Source organism: Lissotriton vulgaris, chromosome 8 (genome assembly GCF_964263255.1).
Source record: "Lissotriton vulgaris chromosome 8, aLisVul1.2, whole genome shotgun sequence".
Lineage (NCBI taxonomy): Eukaryota > Metazoa > Chordata > Amphibia > Caudata > Salamandridae > Lissotriton > Lissotriton vulgaris.
Genome location: NC_141696.1, coordinates 56,265,080 through 56,283,345, shown reverse-complemented (window position 1 = coordinate 56,283,345; position 18,266 = coordinate 56,265,080). Strand labels below are relative to the sequence as shown.

At 47.6% G+C, this 18,266-nt stretch overlaps 1 protein-coding gene across 1 annotated transcript in view; it reads left to right on the top strand.

Annotated features, from left to right (window-relative positions):
• Positions 1-18,266, top strand: part of DNHD1 (dynein heavy chain domain 1) — a 682,720-nt gene that overhangs the window by 258,336 nt on the left and 406,118 nt on the right. The window contains exons 18-19 of the mRNA XM_086933691.1: positions 733-824; positions 9,378-9,594. Coding sequence (XP_086789817.1) covers positions 733-824; positions 9,378-9,594 — 309 coding nt within the window. The remainder of the gene's footprint in view (positions 1-732; positions 825-9,377; positions 9,595-18,266) is intronic.

Sequence of the window (18,266 nt, the reverse complement as noted above, 5' to 3'; positions counted from 1 at the left end):
CTCCATTTTCACCTAACCGAGAAACAATCTTTGTGGTGTACCTTATGCTAATAATGGGCACACAATATCAAGAACTGAGTAAGGACGACATAGGCCACAATAGAGTTACTCTACTGAGGACTTTAACATGCTGTTTCTGTTAAATGCTCCCTAACTTCTTGTTCTGTTACTGTTAACTTCTCTTTTTATTTTCAATTGGAGCTTAATTAGAAGCCTCTGTCAGTAAGTAAGGCAGAATTGGTTTATTTTGTTCCCTCTTCCCTTTATATTGTATTGTCATTCTCATTAAAAGTCTCTCTTGATGACTGTACGAATGACCCATGAGCACCCTTGCATGGTAGCATCATGGACATGCCACCTCCAGTCCTGAACTACTATTGGAATTTAGAAGTGGCGTCTACACCCAGCAGATGTGCAAACCACCATGATGCCACCCCCCCTACTGACACTGGTATCCTTGGCAGTCAATAAAGTCTTAGAATTCTTGTTGTCGGTGGAGTTGGAGGTGAATGATAGTGATGTTTGTCTGCTACTCCTGCCCATGGTTTCCATTCAGAGGGGAGGTGAGCTGATCTGCCCCTCATGTCAGAGAGTGAAAACTGATCTGCACATGGTTGCTCCGTTTTGTAATGTAACAGTATAGCTAAAAACAGTACGATGATACACTCCAAAAGTAATTACTAGTGGTTCCGCATGATCAGCAGTTGATACACATTATTCCCTCTTTTGTAGTGATGGGTGAAGAGGACCCAGGGGATCTGCAGTCAACTCTCTCGGATCTACTTGCGTTGCCTTTGCTGCCCAACAGTGATGCTATTGCTAAGGTCAGTGCTTCCTTTCTGTATCTCCTAATCTCCTGGGAATTGGTATAGACTTGAGGGTGGTTTTAGGAATGCCTCCATGTGGCCTTGTCACATAATCGAGCTGCCTGTTGGCACCTGAGTTCCACTTCAGTAAAAAATTGCTCCTTGAAAGTTAAGCCATAACTGAGGGCTACCAAACCCTGCTCAGATAGCACCCACATTTAAAATGCTTTCAGGTGAGGTATAAAAACACTCATTACCTCCAGTGTCATATATTACCTAACAGTGGAGTGTGAGCCTTTGTGTACGTTGCTCACCTAAACCAGCTTTCTCAACCAACCACCTCACACAACACCACTTTCTCACTCTCTTTGATTCTACTTTAGATCTCATGATTGATCCCCGAAATCTATGCAACTCCCCTTAAAATTCCTATTTCGGCTGACCACACAAATTCATTTAACAGTTCACCGATCCTAAACCTTGACCCCTTTTTGGTCTGGGCTATTTGCTAGTCTGCCATTTGACCTTCTATTGACTGTCAATCAGATGAGTATCTACTGTATCTTGTTAGAATAATTAGTGATTATATACTCAAATGCTGAAAAACACCACTTCAAATGGTTGTAATATGAATTGCAACACTCAAGTCATTCCAGGTTATGGCTGCCCAACTCCCTGGGTTAACTGTTCCAAAACCCTTGATATTTAAGACAATTCACACAAAAATGTGAGAGAGGCACAGCATAAAGTGTAATTTCCTTTTACAAAATTATTCTACGTCTGTCCAAAAGACCAGCAACTGCAGTCCAAATATGCGAAGATAATTCATAGATGAGATAATAGTCTTTGTCCATGATGACGCTGCGATGTCTATCGGATGTAACTCATGCAAGGACTACATATTGGACACAAGGCAACATGCTCTATAGATTGAAAGACAAAAGAACTCATCTAGAAGTTCAAATGAGAAATAATCTTTAAAGTATTGAGTAGTTCAATAGTCTTTGCCCTGAAGACGTTCTGCTGTTTTTGGGATGGAACGCGCTAGCTGTAATCTTCTTTATATTACAAGAATTAAATAAAGACTATCCTCTCATCTAGGAATCGTCTTTGCATATTTGGACTGCAGTTGTGTATCTTTTGGATGTGTGGAATAATATTGTAAATATACTGTGACTTGGACTAGTTGAATGATAATTACACTCTCTCTCCTTTGTATTCTATGTCTTACATATTCAAACACTATCTGTTCATATATATTGAGATGATGATGATAGAAGCCTTAGCATAAAGGGGCCTGTCCACAAAGTCAGCAAAGACTGACATTGAACAAACGGTCATATGTGCCAGAAGACCCAAAGTTGCACCACTTCTGGAACCAATGGCATTAGTGCTCTGCCATACAAAAGATAATGACCCAACTTTGAGGCAGGTAAAGCTAACATTTGGCCAGATTCCAAGAGGGATCAAATATAGTAATATTCTTTAGGTATAGTACTTACATACCCATCAGGGTCTCAGAGCATTGTACAAATATCAGTCAAGTTAACATACAGGGAAAATAGAGCAGTAACAGTCAAGAAGGAATAAGCAAAGATCAAAACAAATACAAAATATCATCCAACTTGGCAGAAGCACGATCTGGGGGCGTCCACCAGAAACTAGACAAGTTGAGAGATTTCAGGACTACTAGTGAACAATCTGTTCATCAGAAGCTTTTTAACTTCTTTTTTGAAGGAGGTAGTCGAGGGGTTTGTCCTGGGGTCATGAGGTAGAGCATTTTATATTCTTGATGATAGTCTGGGGAAGGAGCGGTTGTAAAAGTTCTTTTTGTTGAACTTCTCTGGTTTCAAAAGTAGGGAGTTGGTGAAGTACTTAATTCTGAGATCTGTATTTGATCTTCAGGTCCCAGGTTCAAATACTGCTATGTGGCACTCTGTCACTTAAATATCTCCCAAGTATGAAAGGTTACCTCATAAGAAGAGAGCAGTACCATGCACAAAATGTCCCAGGTACATTTCTTTGGATAAAAGCTTTAACATAACTTTTTTATTATTATAGAATTCGAATCTCAAAACTGTGAAGGGTTTTGCTACCTCGGTCTTCGGGGAAGCACCCACTGGCAATACTATATTCCAGCACTTTTTGGGGGAATGTTTTATTCCATCTTTCTCCTTTTGGGATGGCCCTATACCAGATTAAGTAATGGGATGTGCCTAGGATCACAAGTTTAAAGTGATGAAGCTTCTGCCCGATTTTCCTTGAAGGATTGCACCTGATTGAATTCATGAAAGAATTTTGAACGGTCCCTTCAGTTAAATAGACCCCTTCTCTTGTATATGAAATATGCACACTTCTGTGATCTTGTGTAAAATATTAGCAACTAGGGTTCAAAATTTGATTACTTGATGGTTTACAGAGACCAAACCTGTGTCTACCAGGCAAAAAACATCCGGAGTAAACGTAGGCGCTGTAGAGGCTGCTTCACATCACAGATTAAACAAGGAGTCATGAAGATGATCTTGCAGTTGCATTTTTGAATGCTAAAGAGCCTTTGGCTTTATATGATAGGAATTCTTGTTGCAGACAACATTGTTCCTCACTAATGACATGGACCCATGTCGGGACTGTCAGATTGAAACATCACTGACCTTGGGAGCCGTCCATCGGGGATGATGTAAGAAGTGAGTTCTACTATTCCCTTCTACGTTGCCACCCAAAGAGTGTTTGCATTCACTACTTTGTGAGGGAATGCACCAGGGAAAACGGGAATGGATAAAATAATAAAGGCTGCTGAGTGTCTCTGGAATGCGCTGGTCTAGAACCCCTCGTGAAGAAGCAGGCCTCTAGGGTCTCAGGGAACCATTGGCCATACGGTAAAGGTCCCTTGTGAAACAGAAATGTAGATGGCATACAAACGTAGATACTATTCTCAAATTAGCACACCACCTTGTTCCTTGATACTTACATCCAGTACTCACACAGCACACCTTGAATGTTTAATAAGCACCCTTCAGTTTTGTCCCAGGGGACGTCGTCCGCCAAAATGCTGGGGTGCAAAGGCAACAGGTACTCAAGTGCGGGGAAGTCGGGGTTAAGTAACATGCATACATACCAATAGACCCTATTCATGTGGGAGACTTCAAGCCAAAAATGGCTTTATGTTAGCTTTATCCCACCTGAAATGGAATTTTTTACAATAAAAGTCAAAGGGGAATTTTCGTTCTCCTGATTTTTAATTTTAAATCTCCCACGTCCCTGTCCTAAAATGTTGCCTTGTATGGTAACATGCACTCTCCTCCAGGAGTTACTGATAAATCAAAAATGCCAAAACAACAGTACCAATTACCAACAATATGGAAAAAATAAAAGAAAATGATCAGAAGTGCTCGCTGTTACATCACAGGAGCAAGAGGAAATTCAGAGGTAGTAGGTGTACGAGGAACGCTTGCCTCAGCGTCCCCGTAATATCTCCCATAACCGTCTGTCAGCGGGAAATCCCTGGTGATGCAACCGATAATGAGTATCCGGCAACCGCATGTTGCCGGAAGGATTCTGAAGAATAACAAGGAGGCTTGCAGTTGCGGTCCCAACCACCGAGCCCAAGCAGCTGATATGCGGCAAGGTAGACAGCCGCAAAGGAAACAGGCACTGAAAAAAACTCAGCGCGGGACAACCTCCTTGGAGAGCGTTGCAGACTCACCAAGGATAACCCAAAGTTGTAGAAATTCAGAAGGTGCCAGGCAACAGGAATCCCAGCGCGATGGAACACACACAGGAACTATGATTTTCAAGCACCGGCTCAATGCAGAGGTGGGGCTTATATCCAGCCCTGCATAAAACACCATCCTGTCTGCAAACCCTCGGGATGCTGGGAGTTGTAGTCCAACAAACACACACACTTCCCAGTCATGCGAGAGTAAAGTAGGGGTGTAAGGCACATACTATGTGTACCCCTTACTTGCGGGCCTTTCCTACCTGACACCACAATGACAACCCAGATGTTGTATCATAAACTTATGACACATTTTAGAATGGGATAATCATTTCAGAATCCTAAGCGATGCAGAGGGGAACAGGGCAGGGCGCTCATTATCCCCACTGCATTTTGCTGTAATGGTGCAAACCCTTTCCTGCATCCTAAGACATGCAGTGGCTGGGAATAGAAAAACATTAGTGAATGATTACTAGCTGCTGACGGCTCGACGGTGTATATGAAAACTCCAGTTATACTCACACCGATCCTTCTGGAAATGGTGAAAATGTTGGTATTCTATATTTGTTTACGATAAGGCATTCCACTCTCATTGGAAACTTCAGATGAAGCCGCTGGGGTAAATTTACTGTCCCTGTCGCCAAGGTGGGACTCTTCTGTGTTTAGATACTTAGGCTTCACTTTAGGTTCTAGTCTATTCACTACCACATGAATTCTCACCATTGATTCAGTAGCTTTGGGTAGAAATATGATAGAGCCCAGCTTCCATTCTTGTTCCACACATCCCTGTATACAGAAAAGAACTTCTTCGAGAAGCTGGACTCACTGTCACAAACCTTGGTGTAGGGCAACTTAATTGCAAGCTGCCATGGGAGTAAGGGGGCTTAGGCTTACCACACGTATAGCTGTAGTATGCAGCAGCATTAACTCCATTATACTGTCCAGTGATGGTACAGAGAAGACACAAAGGAGTCTGCTCAAAGCTGTAGATATTCTCTTAAAATGGGTAAACAAGAAGCCCAGGGTCTTTAAATGGGTAAAGTGAAAGACCGGATCCTTTAACTACGTAATGAGAAAGACCAGGATCTTTAAAAGGATAAAGAGGAAGATCGGGCTCCTTAAATGGGTAATCAGGAAGACCGGGCTCTTTCAATTGGTAAAGAGGAGGACTGGGCACTTTAAATGGGTTAAGTGGAAGACTGTATCTTTTAACTGGGTAAAGAGGAAGACAGGGGCTTTTAAATGTGTAAATAGGAAGACTGGGGCCTTTAAATGGGTAAACAGGAAGACTGTGTCCTTTAAATGTGTAAAGAGGAAGACTGGGGGCTTTAAATGGTTAAAGAGGAAGACCGGGCTCTTTAAATAGGTAAAGAGGAAGACCGGGCGCTTTTAATGGGTAAAGAGGAAGATCAGGCTCTTTAAATGGGTAAAGAGGAAGACTGGGGTCTTTAAATGGGTAAACAGGAAGACTGTGTCCTTTAAATGGTTAAAGAGGAAGACCAGGCTCTTTAACTGGGTAAAGAGAAAGACAGGGGCTTTTAAATGGGTAAAGAGGAAGACCGGGACCTTTAAATGTGTAAAGAGGTGGACTGGGCCCTGTAAATGGGTAAAGAGGAAGACCGGGCCCTTTAAATGGGTAAAGAGGAAGATCAGGCTCTTTAAATGGGTAAAGGGGAAGACTGGGGTCTTTAAATGGGTAAAGAGGAAGACTGGGGTCCTTAAATGGGTAGAGGAAGACCGTATCCCTTAATTGGGTAAAGTGGAAGACCGGGCTCTTTAAATGGGTAAAGAGAAAGACCGTATCCCTTAATTGGGTAAAGTGGAAGACCGGGTCCTTTAAATGGGTAAAGAGAAAGACCGTATCCTTTAATTGGGTAAAGTGGAAGACCGGGCTCTTTAAATGGGTAAAGAGGAAGACCGGGCTCTTTAAATAGATAAAGAGGAAGACCGGGCCCTTTAAATGTGTAAAGAGGAAGACTGGGCTCTTTCAATGAGTAAAGAGGAAGACCCGGCCCTTTAAATGGGTAAAGAGGAAGACCGGGCTCTTTAAATGGGTAAAGAAGAAGACCGGGCCCTTTAAATGGGTAAAGGGGAAGACTGGGGTCTTTAAATGGGTAAAGAGGTGGACTGGGCCCTGTAAATGGGTAAAGAGGAAGACCGGGCCCTTTAAATGGGTAAAGAGGAAGATCAGGCTCTTTAAATGGGTAAAGGGGAAGACTGGGGTCTTTAAATGGGTAAAGAGGAAGACTGGGGTCCTTAAATGGGTAGAGGAAGACCGTATCCCTTAATTGGGTAAAGTGGAAGACCGGGCTCTTTAAATGGGTAAAGAGAAAGACCGTATCCCTTAATTGGGTAAAGTGGAAGACCGGGTCCTTTAAATGGGTAAAGAGAAAGACCGTATCCTTTAATTGGGTAAAGTGGAAGACCGGGCTCTTTAAATGGGTAAAGAGGAAGACCGGGCTCTTTAAATAGATAAAGAGGAAGACCGGGCCCTTTAAATGGGTAAAGAGGAAGACCGGGCTCTTTCAATGAGTAAAGAGGAAGACCAGGGTCTTTAATTGGGTAAAGAGGAAGACCGGGCTCTTTAAATGGGTAAAGAAGAAGACCGGGCTCTTTAAATAGATAAAGAGGAAGACCGGGCCCTTTAAATGGATAAAGAGGAAGACCGGGCTCTTTAAATAGGTAAAGAGGAAGACCGGGCTCTTTAAATAGATAAAGAGGAAGACCGGGCCCTTTAAATGGATAAAGAGGAAGACCGGGCTCTTTAAATAGATAAAGAGGAAGACCGGGCCCTTTAAATGGATAAAGAGGAAGACCGGGCTCTTTAAATAGGTAAAGAGGAAGACCGGGCTCTTTAAATAGATAAAGAGGAAGACCGGGCCCTTTAAATGGATAAAGAGGAAGACCGGGCTCTTTCAATGAGTAAAGAGGAAGACCAGGGTCTTTAATTGGGTAAAGAGGAAGACCGGGCTTCCAAGATTCATCAACATAGCCCGAAGGCTAGGGAAGGGGTACGCTTCTACTTTGGATGTAATATGTCCTACGGCACTGACGGTTCCCATGGGAAGGTCAGGAGTTTGCCCTGTCACCCAGAGACATTCAGCCAGCAGGCTGGAAAGTAAAAGTGTAGAACACCTCTGAAGACTTGTTGCAAGGAACAAAGTTCAGGCTTTGGAACAGGGTCAGCCCTGCCCTGTTCCCCTCCAGTCGATGCAGTTTTCCTAGATAATGACAACTAATGGTTTCTTTTCCTTCCTCTGAGTTACCATTACCAGGGGCTGTAATGATTTCAGAGTTGGAGAAATAATGGGCACTATAAATTGTTGAGGAATAACATGGGAAACAAGAATTACTATCCAACGTCTGCACGTTTCCTCCACCTATCTTACACTTCGCCTGCTTGCAGTGACCACCACTCACCCGCGGCATTACCTTTAAACTCGTACTTCTGATGGGATGACGTTCCCCATCCCATTAATATGAAGGGGTCTGTGTAATGAGGACCCCGCATGCACTTTTATGCTGGTTTATTGTACCCAAAGCAGTGTTCTTTCTCCACTTTATGAAAATCCGTTATTAGCTTCCACTGCACTGCTCTCTGGGGCAGGAAGAGTGACCATAAAGTTTCCCGTGTTTGAGAGGTTAGGTGCTTACTCTCCAAATTAATTGAATTAAAACATTTTCAGTGGCTGTAGCTTCTTAGAATGTTCAACTGGCTATGTTGTAAATTACAGTAATAATATGTTCCTTTAGATAGTATTAGTTTATAGAAGGAATGTTTTCTCTTGATAGAGCATTTTCAGATCCCAATCAAGTGTGAGAAGACATTCAGTGTTTAGATGTGCAGTGAAAGAGGCCACGGGTAGTAAACTTAGATCGAAAGTATGTAGCTTTTCACTATAGGGGAGTAACTTTTTTTCTACCTGAATGCATCATTTTCATAGTGTGTAACAGGTTTATTAATTTCCAAATATCACTGTGTCCCATGAAAGAAACAAAAATTGTCCTAGAGTTTTAGGAAGTGAAATATTTCCATACAGAACATATATTTATTTCCAAAAACTCAGCACTTATACAAATAACACAATTATCTGTCAAATCAGGTGAACTTGACTGAATATGAAAAAAAGGCAATTTCCAAGGGATGACTAACCAAGTGTAGGTTGTTGGGAAACCACTGTTTCCTAAGGCGACTACATTCAAGTTTTAATTTTGAAAAACATCTCAAAAATTGATTATACTAATACATTTGTAATGTAAAGAAAAAATCTGTTAGAATTCAGTGAAACTGAAGACACCTGGGGATCTCAATAGTTTTTAAAATCCCTGAGAACAAGAGCAAAGAAAGAATACATTCCAATTTTTCATGTCATCTCAACAATCTCATTTGTGACATTTCCAGTACAGATGTCTCAGCTGTTGCACCTAGGACCTTTGGCTCTTCTGTTCTTCTGTTCTGCAGGAGTCTTTTACACCAAATAAGGTATCCTGCCAGGGTGTGGATGTGCGCAGATGATGAAGCACACCACTTTTTAGAGATTGAGGCGTCTACTCCAAAATCTTTGGATTCTCCCCAGGACCTCACCCTAACAAACCAGCCTCGTTGCCCATATGTGAATATAGTCCTTTTCCAACCCATTTTTTCTTGATCCTAAACTGAGTGTCTTGGCCTACCTTTTTCAGAATAGAGGTCTGCCCATGTACCTTGAACCAGCGAAGGTTCTAGTCATTCAGGGCCTAGGACAGCCAGCAGTGAGATCTTTTTATTGTAGAGCATTCACAGCCTGGACACAATGTCTGACATCTCATATTTTGTTCTTTTCTCTTGCTAAACCCTTTGCTCTCCTGGATGACAGATCTGGTGTGGTGCGATGGCAGAGATGTCCTGTCTGCAGACACTGCAAAAGCTGAAGGCCACCTGGGAGGAGCAACACTTTCGACTAGCAAAGTTTCTCCTCAACATCCGCCGACGGGATCCTTCCCCTGACCCCTCTCGGAGACCCTCCAGTGGACGGTTCCGCGAGCCAGAGGAGGGTCTATTCTCAAAGGACACTGGGACCTTTATCTTGATAGGTGAGTGTTTGCAGTAGTTTGGATGACTGGTGGAGATTGTCTACATCCGTCACTTGCAGTACTCCTATACGTTTCATGAGTTTTACATCTTAGTTTCAGTTATCAGTTATAACTCCATTCCTCTTTTTTTAAATAATTTTTTGAAATTGTATTTTATTTCAATAAAAAAAATAGAAACAAAACACTGCCACAGTAAACGACTCATTAATTCACTTAATTCAGTATAAATTATGATCACCACATGAGTTTGTCCCTACCACACCCTCTTGCCAAATGTAATTCAAGAACACTGATCCCACCATACATACCATATTTATTGATATTTGTGCTGACAGCCAAGGGTTTTTTGAAACAGTTTTTTGGGCTGCGGCACAAAGGGTCAGGCGAACACTATTTGATTTCTCACCGCTTTATATATCTTTGACCAATAGTGAGTGAGCACTTGGCAAGCCCATACCATGTGAAATAATTCCACTCTATCTGCATGACAAAGCGGGCAGGCAGGTTTCCTTTTTCACCTCATTTGACAGAGTTTATTTGAGTCTTAGTAATTTTTATGAAAATATTTAAGCTTTATTGGCCTCAGTTTGGCCAAAATGGGCGGGTATCTCACAGCCGTTTTGGCCTCTACCATTGTCGTCCTCAAGGCACCTACTTCTTCTTGCCATGTGGTCCTCAGGCGAATCAGGGAGTCTGGGGAGTTTACCACTAGGGATTAGTATATGAGTGTTATGCCACCACTAGGGATCAGTATATAAGTGATATGCCCTTTCTAGCTAGCAGTTCAATCACAATTTTAGGTTCCAACAGGTTATATTGGGTGACTGCCATCAATAAGTGATTGTGTTGTAGGACTGCGTTGCAGAGTTGCAGGTAACTGTAAAATTGGGACTTATGAAGAGTCAAATCCACTAATAGATGCACAGTCTAATGGGGCTGCCCACTCATATATCCACACTTTTGAGATGCCAATAAGGTCCCTAACCCCGAAGCCAGCCAGGCCACAGACATACGTTTTCCAGGTGCCCTGCCATGGGGTGGTTCCTACGTAGCCACTGAGTGTGCTACAAGGTACTTTGCCAACAAACCAGAGATCCTAGTCTGCTCAGACAAGCCTCTGTGGGTTGGAGGAGCCGTACATCACTGCCTCAAGAATTCATGTCTGGGCTACGTCCCATTCCAGACTTAATGCCAAATCTTAGTGGTCTCCGATGATCCAGTCATTATTGACCACAAGCTGGCATCCCCAGCCCACCATCATATGGAGCCTGCATGCATTTCATAAGTGCACCCTTGTTGGACTTGGGCCTTTTTGGCAGGTTCACCCCTAAACTTTTTGCCTTTAGCCTCTGACATGGTAGTAGTGATTTTAGGCCTTTGCGCACAATAGCACTGTGGGCCAGTGTGTGTGCTGAGATGGCCTGCCCTCCCATAGGAATGCATGGGGAATATGTGTGCCTGTGGTAATTCCTGTTGTGTGGGGAGTGCAGGGTCGAGTTTAGTATGTGCAAACTCGTGAGATTAAATGCTGCGCGATGATATGTGTGGATTTATTGTATCTAGTGTAAAAGTGCCACTTCTAGAAGTTGGCATGTCTGTGCAGTGAATGTGAATTGACTGTCTGGCTTGTGATTGGGTGGAGCTGGCTGGTGTGCCAGGCTCAAGGATTCAGGATGGGTATGCCCCGGTGGTGAATGGAGAGATCAGCATGTTAATGGGAGGGAGGAGTGCACCTGGGACCTGAATAGTGCTGGGCATTCCCTCCACAATGCTGGCTCCACCCCCTGTGGTGCGTCTGATGTCCCTGGCCTGTCTTGTGAATAGGGAGAGGGGCTGAGCAAAACAAAGTGCTCAAGAACCTGTTGCCTCTGGTTCTCCCCTTGCCTACACTGATAAGACAAAGGATTTCTGTGTATAAAAGAGGGGCTGTGACCCCAAGTAAATGTTCTTGTTCTTTGACTGGAATCTGCCAGGGGCATGCTGCTGCTGGGGCTCAGCGGAAGGCTTGCCTCCCTGGGCTCTGCCCAGACCCTGGAAGCCTGGATGACTCTTTGGGACCCCTCTGCCTTGTCTAGGATGATTGGGGGACTTTGCTTTGCCCTGGAACCCTTTTGATTTTTGCCCTTAGATTCTCCAGGACATTGCTGCATCTTTTAGCGCCTGGGAGCACTGGGCTCATCTTGGTTGTTGACCCTGTAAGAGGGAATCCCCTGGGGAGAGATTCCCCTGTGACTCCTTCATGGCGGGTGCCCGCCCCGCTTATTTTAATGTTTAAACCTGGCAGGTACCACCCTGCCTTATGCCCGTTTATTTTTGATTGCCCCGTGTGCAGGTGCCCACCCTGCGTCTTCATTTTTATTTAATAAGTAATACGGGAGCCTACCCCGCTTGTTAGCCTCTAGCATGGGTGCCACCCCGCTTATTTTCTAAATTGTGGGTGCCCACCCCAATCCTCACTTAATTTTGATTTATGAGGGAGCCTACCCCTCTTACTGTCGAAAATGAATTCACCGCCATGGTCCGCGGCAACACCGGTAGCCGAAGTCCGGCCCGCCACCTGATTGTGGGCGGGGCCGGCAATGCAAGCCGGAGCCTGGCGCAGTCCACTTTCGCTTCTCCCCGGCCGGGGAGAAGCCGCACAGAGCCTCACAGGCTCCATTTTCTAAGTCCCGGTCCCGAGATGGGGGACCGGGTGAAGCCAGGCACCTTGCAAAGGCGGGGCTCTCAGGAGGAGAGAGCCCCGTGAGTGCTGCCGCATAGCTGTCCCCGCCGCAAGTGAAGGGAGAACCCCGGAGACCGCCTACTGCTGGAGGAGAGGAGAGTACCCGGTGAGTTTAAACGGGCTGGGGGAGCTCCGGCCATGTGGGGGTACCATGTGAGGCACAGTGCTGTGTCCCGGCCTATTTTCCCGAGCGGCCCCCGTCTGATAGGGGGTCGCTCCAATGAAGGGGGCACATAACAGTTTTAAAGGGTCCAGTGGGGCCCAGGTCCATAGTGCATTCTCGCTCCCTATTACTTCTCAGAGCCCAGATGGCTCCTACGATGCACCATTTATTTTAGAGTCAATAATTTTTATTGAGCGAGAACATCGCACAAATACACAGCCCAGCTGCCTACATCAACTTGACGGCAGGGCGAAAACTCAGTGCAATGACACGGCGTATGGGCCTACATCCCTCAGGGCGACTCCGCACTTCGCAATCGGATCCCCGCCCCACCTGTGCTGCAGTGTCCGCTTTTATAAAAAAAGACAAAACAAAATAAAATAAAACAAGCCAACCCTCTCCCCCTGTGAAACAACCCCCCATCCCACTCCCACCCCGCTCCGCATCAGTTTCTTCCATCACAGGGCATTGCTACCATCACTAGGGAACCCAACTAGAAGTCAACCCCCTGTCTTGGACACTGGTGGCTCCAAGGGGATGAGTTGCAGAATCTGTAGGTATTTCGGGCAGGTTAGACTTTAGGGTAGGGAAGCCCAAGCAGCGTGTACTCGGGAGAGCGTGGGATTGTAATCTGAAACGCAGCATCTATCTCATCTAAAACTGTCGCCCAGTACCTTTTTAGTGTCGGGCAATGCCATAACAAGTGCGCCAGCGTCCCGGTTAGGCCGCATCCCCGCCAGAAGAGGCCTGACTTGGAGGGGTCCCACACCTTAATGCGCGCAGGGGTATAATACCAGTACGTAGCTACTTTGTAGGCTGACTCGGTACCCGCGGTGCTAGCGGCCGTATGCTGCTGTCAATAGAAGACGTGCTCCCACTTCTTTTTCGTCAGCGGGCGCCCTAACTCTGTTTCCCATCTAACTTGTGCTGCCGTACGCTGCCTCCTAGGCTGATGTACTATCATCGCATATAATGCCGAGATAAGTTTCCGGTCGTCCTTCTTACAAACCACCCATTTTTCAAGCCCTGTCAGAGGGCGGGACATGGAGGCCACATTAGCTGGGCGGGTGACCCAATGCGCCACCTGGGAGTGATGAAAAGCGTCCGTGGCCAGCAGCGGAAGGAACTCTGTATGCAGGCGAGCGAACAGGATTAGACGGTCTAAGTCAAAAAGGGAACCAACCCTCTTTCGGCCCTTCTCCCGCCAGCGATGGAAGACTGGGGACGTGCAACCCGGCGGGAAGTCCGAGTTATCCACGATAGGAGTCATCGGGGAGGGGAACGAAGTCCTCCCTTTGCGTTGAGCCAATTGGTCCCATGCCTTAAGGGTCGGAGCCCTCACCGAGGAGGAGTATAGGCCCCAGGCTCTATGTTTGCGCGGCAGCCAAAGCTCTCTCCAGATATTACAGCCTGCTACCGTCTGGTCCATACAGTTCCAATGTTTGCTGGACATGGGCCTGTTCCATTCGACTATATACCGCAAAACGGTCGCCTGGAAGTAAGCCGTCAACGGGGGAAAGCCCAGTCCACCCGCAGCTTTAGGCATGATTGCCACGGATAGGGCCTGCCGCGGCCGCCTATTGTTCCATAAGAACCGGTTGAGCAGCCCCTGCAACTTCCGGAGGACGCTGTGCGGGGGGCTTAGCGGCAGCATTTGAAAAAGGTACAGTATGCGTGGAAGCACCGTCATTTTTAGAGCTGCCAGTCGTCCATACAAGGCCAGGTTAAGACGGGACCAATCCGCCAGGGACTTCGTAACCTACTCCACGAGCAGCGTCTAATTCAGGGATAGCATTCTGGCAATAGAAGGGGCCAGTCGTATACCCAAGTACGGGATATCAGAGGAAACACATTGGAACTCAAAGTCCCGCTTCAAGTCCCGGAGCTCCGAATCAGGAATGGATAGGTTAAGAATTTGTGACTTGGAGTAATTAACTTTGAAGCCTGCTACTTTCTGGAACTCAGACAGTTCCTTCGAGAGGTTGTGCAGGGAAGAGTAGGGGTCAGCGAGCGCCAAAATCACATTGTCCGCATAAAGGCTGATCTTATGCAGGTCAGCCCCAAATTTAATCCCAGCTACATCCGCGTTTGACTGAACTCGCTGAGCGAACAGCTCCATATAGAGCGCGATAAGCAATGGGGAGAGGGGGCACCCATGTCGTGTCCCCCTCTCGATAGGAAACAGTACCGACCGACAGCCATTCATCCGTACCGCCGCCAGAGGAGCCACATAAATACACTGAATCCACCTTAGGAAGTTGACCCCCACTCCGAAGGTCCTCAACACTGCAAACATGTATTCCCAATCTACACGGTCAAAGGCCTTCTCCGCGTCTATGGAGAGCATGAAGGCCTGTGTCCGCGAGCGGTGAACCTTGTCCTTGAGATGCAGCAGACTCTCGCCTGGTCGGGTTCAATAATCTCATCCATTAAGGGGCTTAGTCTCACCACAAGCACTCCTGCAAAGAGTTTAGCATCGATATTCAATAACGAGATCGGCCAATACGACCCACACTCCGCGGGGTCCTTCCCAGGCTTGAGTATGACCGTAATGGCAGCCTCCGACATGGACGGCGTCACCATCCCTGTATCCAGAAAATAATTAAACAGACAGGCCAAGAGAGGAGCCAGCTCCCTTCAGAAGGTCTTATAGAAAAGGGGCGTGAAGCCATCAGGTCCCGGCGATTTTGCAACTTTGAGTTTGGCAATAGCCGAGATGACTTCTTCTATGCGTATTGCTGAGTCCAAACTCTCCGCCGTGTCCCTATGCAGGGGGGTTATCTCAGAGGCAGCGAGGTAGTCCGGGATTTCCACGGCAGGTGTACCCTCCGCCTGATACAAGGTCTGGTAGAAACGGCGAAAGGTCTCTACAATAGCATAGTCCGTGGTATGCTCCACTCTCTGCGCATCCCACGCTGCCTGTACCGTATGCAGTTAAGAGCGCGCCCGAAGCCTATGCGCAAGCATCCGCCCTGCCTTGTCACCACAGAGATAAAATTTGTGGCGTAGCCGTAATAGCGCATGCATAGCTCTGTCCATGTCGAGGTGCTTCAGCATGCGCCTCTTCGCCTCCATTTCCCTCCAAACCCTCGGCGCCCCAGTCCTCTTATGAGTCACCCCTAGGGCATTAACCTCTCCTGCCAATTCCGCCCTCTTCTCCCTGCGCAGGTGAGAGAACGTTGCAGCCAGCCCGATAAACTCACCCCTCGCTACCAGTTTTAGCGCCTCCCAAAAGGATGCCAGAGGCGTATCCCCCACCTCATTCTCCGCAATGTAACGTACGATAACCTCCCGCATCTTTGCTACCACCGATTCAGAGTGGAGTAGGGAATCACGAAGGCGCCCGCCTACCGACAAGGGGCAAATCCCACTAGAGGTAAGAACTATGGAGATAAGCGCGTGATCCGACAAAGAGCGCGGCGCAATGTCTGCCTCGGATAGGTGGGCCATGAGGGAGGACGTAGCTAAAAAGTGATCCAAGCGCGCATAGGTCTTATGAGCCACTGAGTAGTAGGTGTAATCACGTTCCTGGGGATGCTGAGCACGCCAAACATCATGCAACCCTCCATCCACCAGCCACTGCTTCCCCCCAGGAGACAGCGTCCTGCTTGATTGGACCGCTGTCCCGATCTATTGACGTCAGCCTCCATGACAATGTTTAAATCCCCACCCACCAACACAAGGGCATCCGGGGATGCCAGGGCCTGCGCCAGCGCTGTGTGCAAGAAGGGCTCCTGGTTTGTGTTTTCGGGCATAAATGGACCCAACCGTGATCACTGTCTCCCCCCAGTGAATCCGCACCGCTAAGAACCTGCCCTTAATTTCGGCTATCTGTGAGATGCCCTTACAGTGTGCATGCACGCTAAAAAGAATTGCCACCCCATTTTTCTTATTAGGTCCTGAAGACCAAAGCTGTAAAGGGAAGCGTCTGTCCGCCATTCGTCGAGTATCTTTAGCAAGGAGATGAGTCTCCTGTAGCAGACAAACGTCCCCCTCCGTGCCTTCCAAAAGTGATAGGACAGCCGCTCGCTTCACTGGGCTGTTAAGACAGCGGACATTAAGGCTCACTGCCTTCAGCTCCCCACTCGGCATGACCACGAGTGAGACGGAACATCAACCCAAGGCGCATCCCTGTATCATGGTTGGTCTCATAGCACCCCTGCCGCCCTTTCGGGAGTCTGTCTCCTGCCCCCCCTGCCCCCCCCAGCTGATACGGAGCCCCCAACACAATCCCCCAACTCCACCCCCCCAGGTCCCCTTTCCCCTCCCTCCCCAAGAAAACCCACAAAAACACAGGGTACAACAATTCAAGAAAAAGGAAGATACGATAGTTCGTAGAATAGGCCCCAAAGGCAGGGCAACATGGCGCCAATCTGCTATACGCCCAGTTCCTGATACAGGACACTCCTCCAAACCAGGACATAGAAGATCTAGTTGGTTACCTCCTGTGGACCGTCACCTCCGGCACCAGCTACCAGCCCTGCTAGGGCCTAGCAAAGGGTCCATACCTCAGGTACCTGCCGAAGCCTCCGTCATCAGAGCCACAGGGGCCACCGTGTCCTGCGCTCCTGTAGGCTCACCGATAGGTCAGGTTTCGCCGTGGGAGCAGGCTTACCAACTCTGCCATTCCGTGGATCGCCGCCGTCGCCTGCTGGGAGAGCCACCGGCTTCAGAAGAGGGGGTGGGCCGTTCCATCCACAAGATGTTGCAGGCCACTTCTAGAGACCGGACCTGGACAAGCTTGGTCTTCCACTTGAAGATAAGCCTGAAGGGATGCCCCCAGGAATAGGGAACATTCTGCTCTCGCAGGTAGTTGGTGACAGGCTTGAACTCCCTCCTTTTAACCAGTGTAGAGGCTGCAAGATCCTGGAAAAGCAAAGGACGGTGGTCGCAGAATTGAAGGGGAGTGATGTTGCGTGCTTTCCTTAGGATCCGCTCTTTGAGCTGAAAGTCGTGCACACATACTAATATGTCAGAAAGAGGGGCCTTAGGTCCCCGCGGCAGACCAAGTCGATGCACCCGATCCATTTGGATATCTTGCAGGTCCTCCTCGTTAAGGATGTGCTAGAATAGTGCCTCCACATATTCTCGCAGATCCTGCTCCTCACCCTTCCAAGGCGCAGCCCTGATCCGGATATTATTGAGGCATGACCTGTTCTCTAAGTCCTCGGCGTGCGCCTGCAGGTCTAAGTTCTGTTCCGTCAGGCGGATCACGTCTTGCTGGAGTTGATGGATATCCTCCTCCGTTCCCAGGTATTGTTCCTCCAGCGCCGCGACCCGCTCACCCACACCATCCACGTCCCGCCGTACCTCACGAAGATCCGAGCGCAGTCCTGAAATGTCTTCCTTGATCGCAGAGAACAGCTCAATCATGAAGGCCTTTGTTGCTGGCGCCTCAGGGTCGTCTCTCCTCGGGGACTTGTCTGCCACCGGCGAGGCGTGCTGCACCAGCGCCTTCCGGGCCCCATCTTTCACTGTCTTAACCTTCTTGACTCTGGTCGTCGCCATTGCCATCCCTGTGTGGGTCTATGAGCAGGCTGGGCAAGCAATGAAGGCACTCCACACAGGCTACCTCCGTCAGCAGCGCCGTAGACTTCCAAGTAGCATCAAACCTTTGGCGTCTCGGAAGGCAGCCCAGCCCAACCGTCGGTCTAGCTCTCAGTCTCCAGGCGGGCGGGCCACTCCGCTGGGCGAAAAGCAAGGACGGTCAACAGGGCCCTATGTACTGCTGAGGGCAGGCACTGATCGCCGTCGGTTGCGGTGCGACGAGAGGCAGCAGGGAGCCAC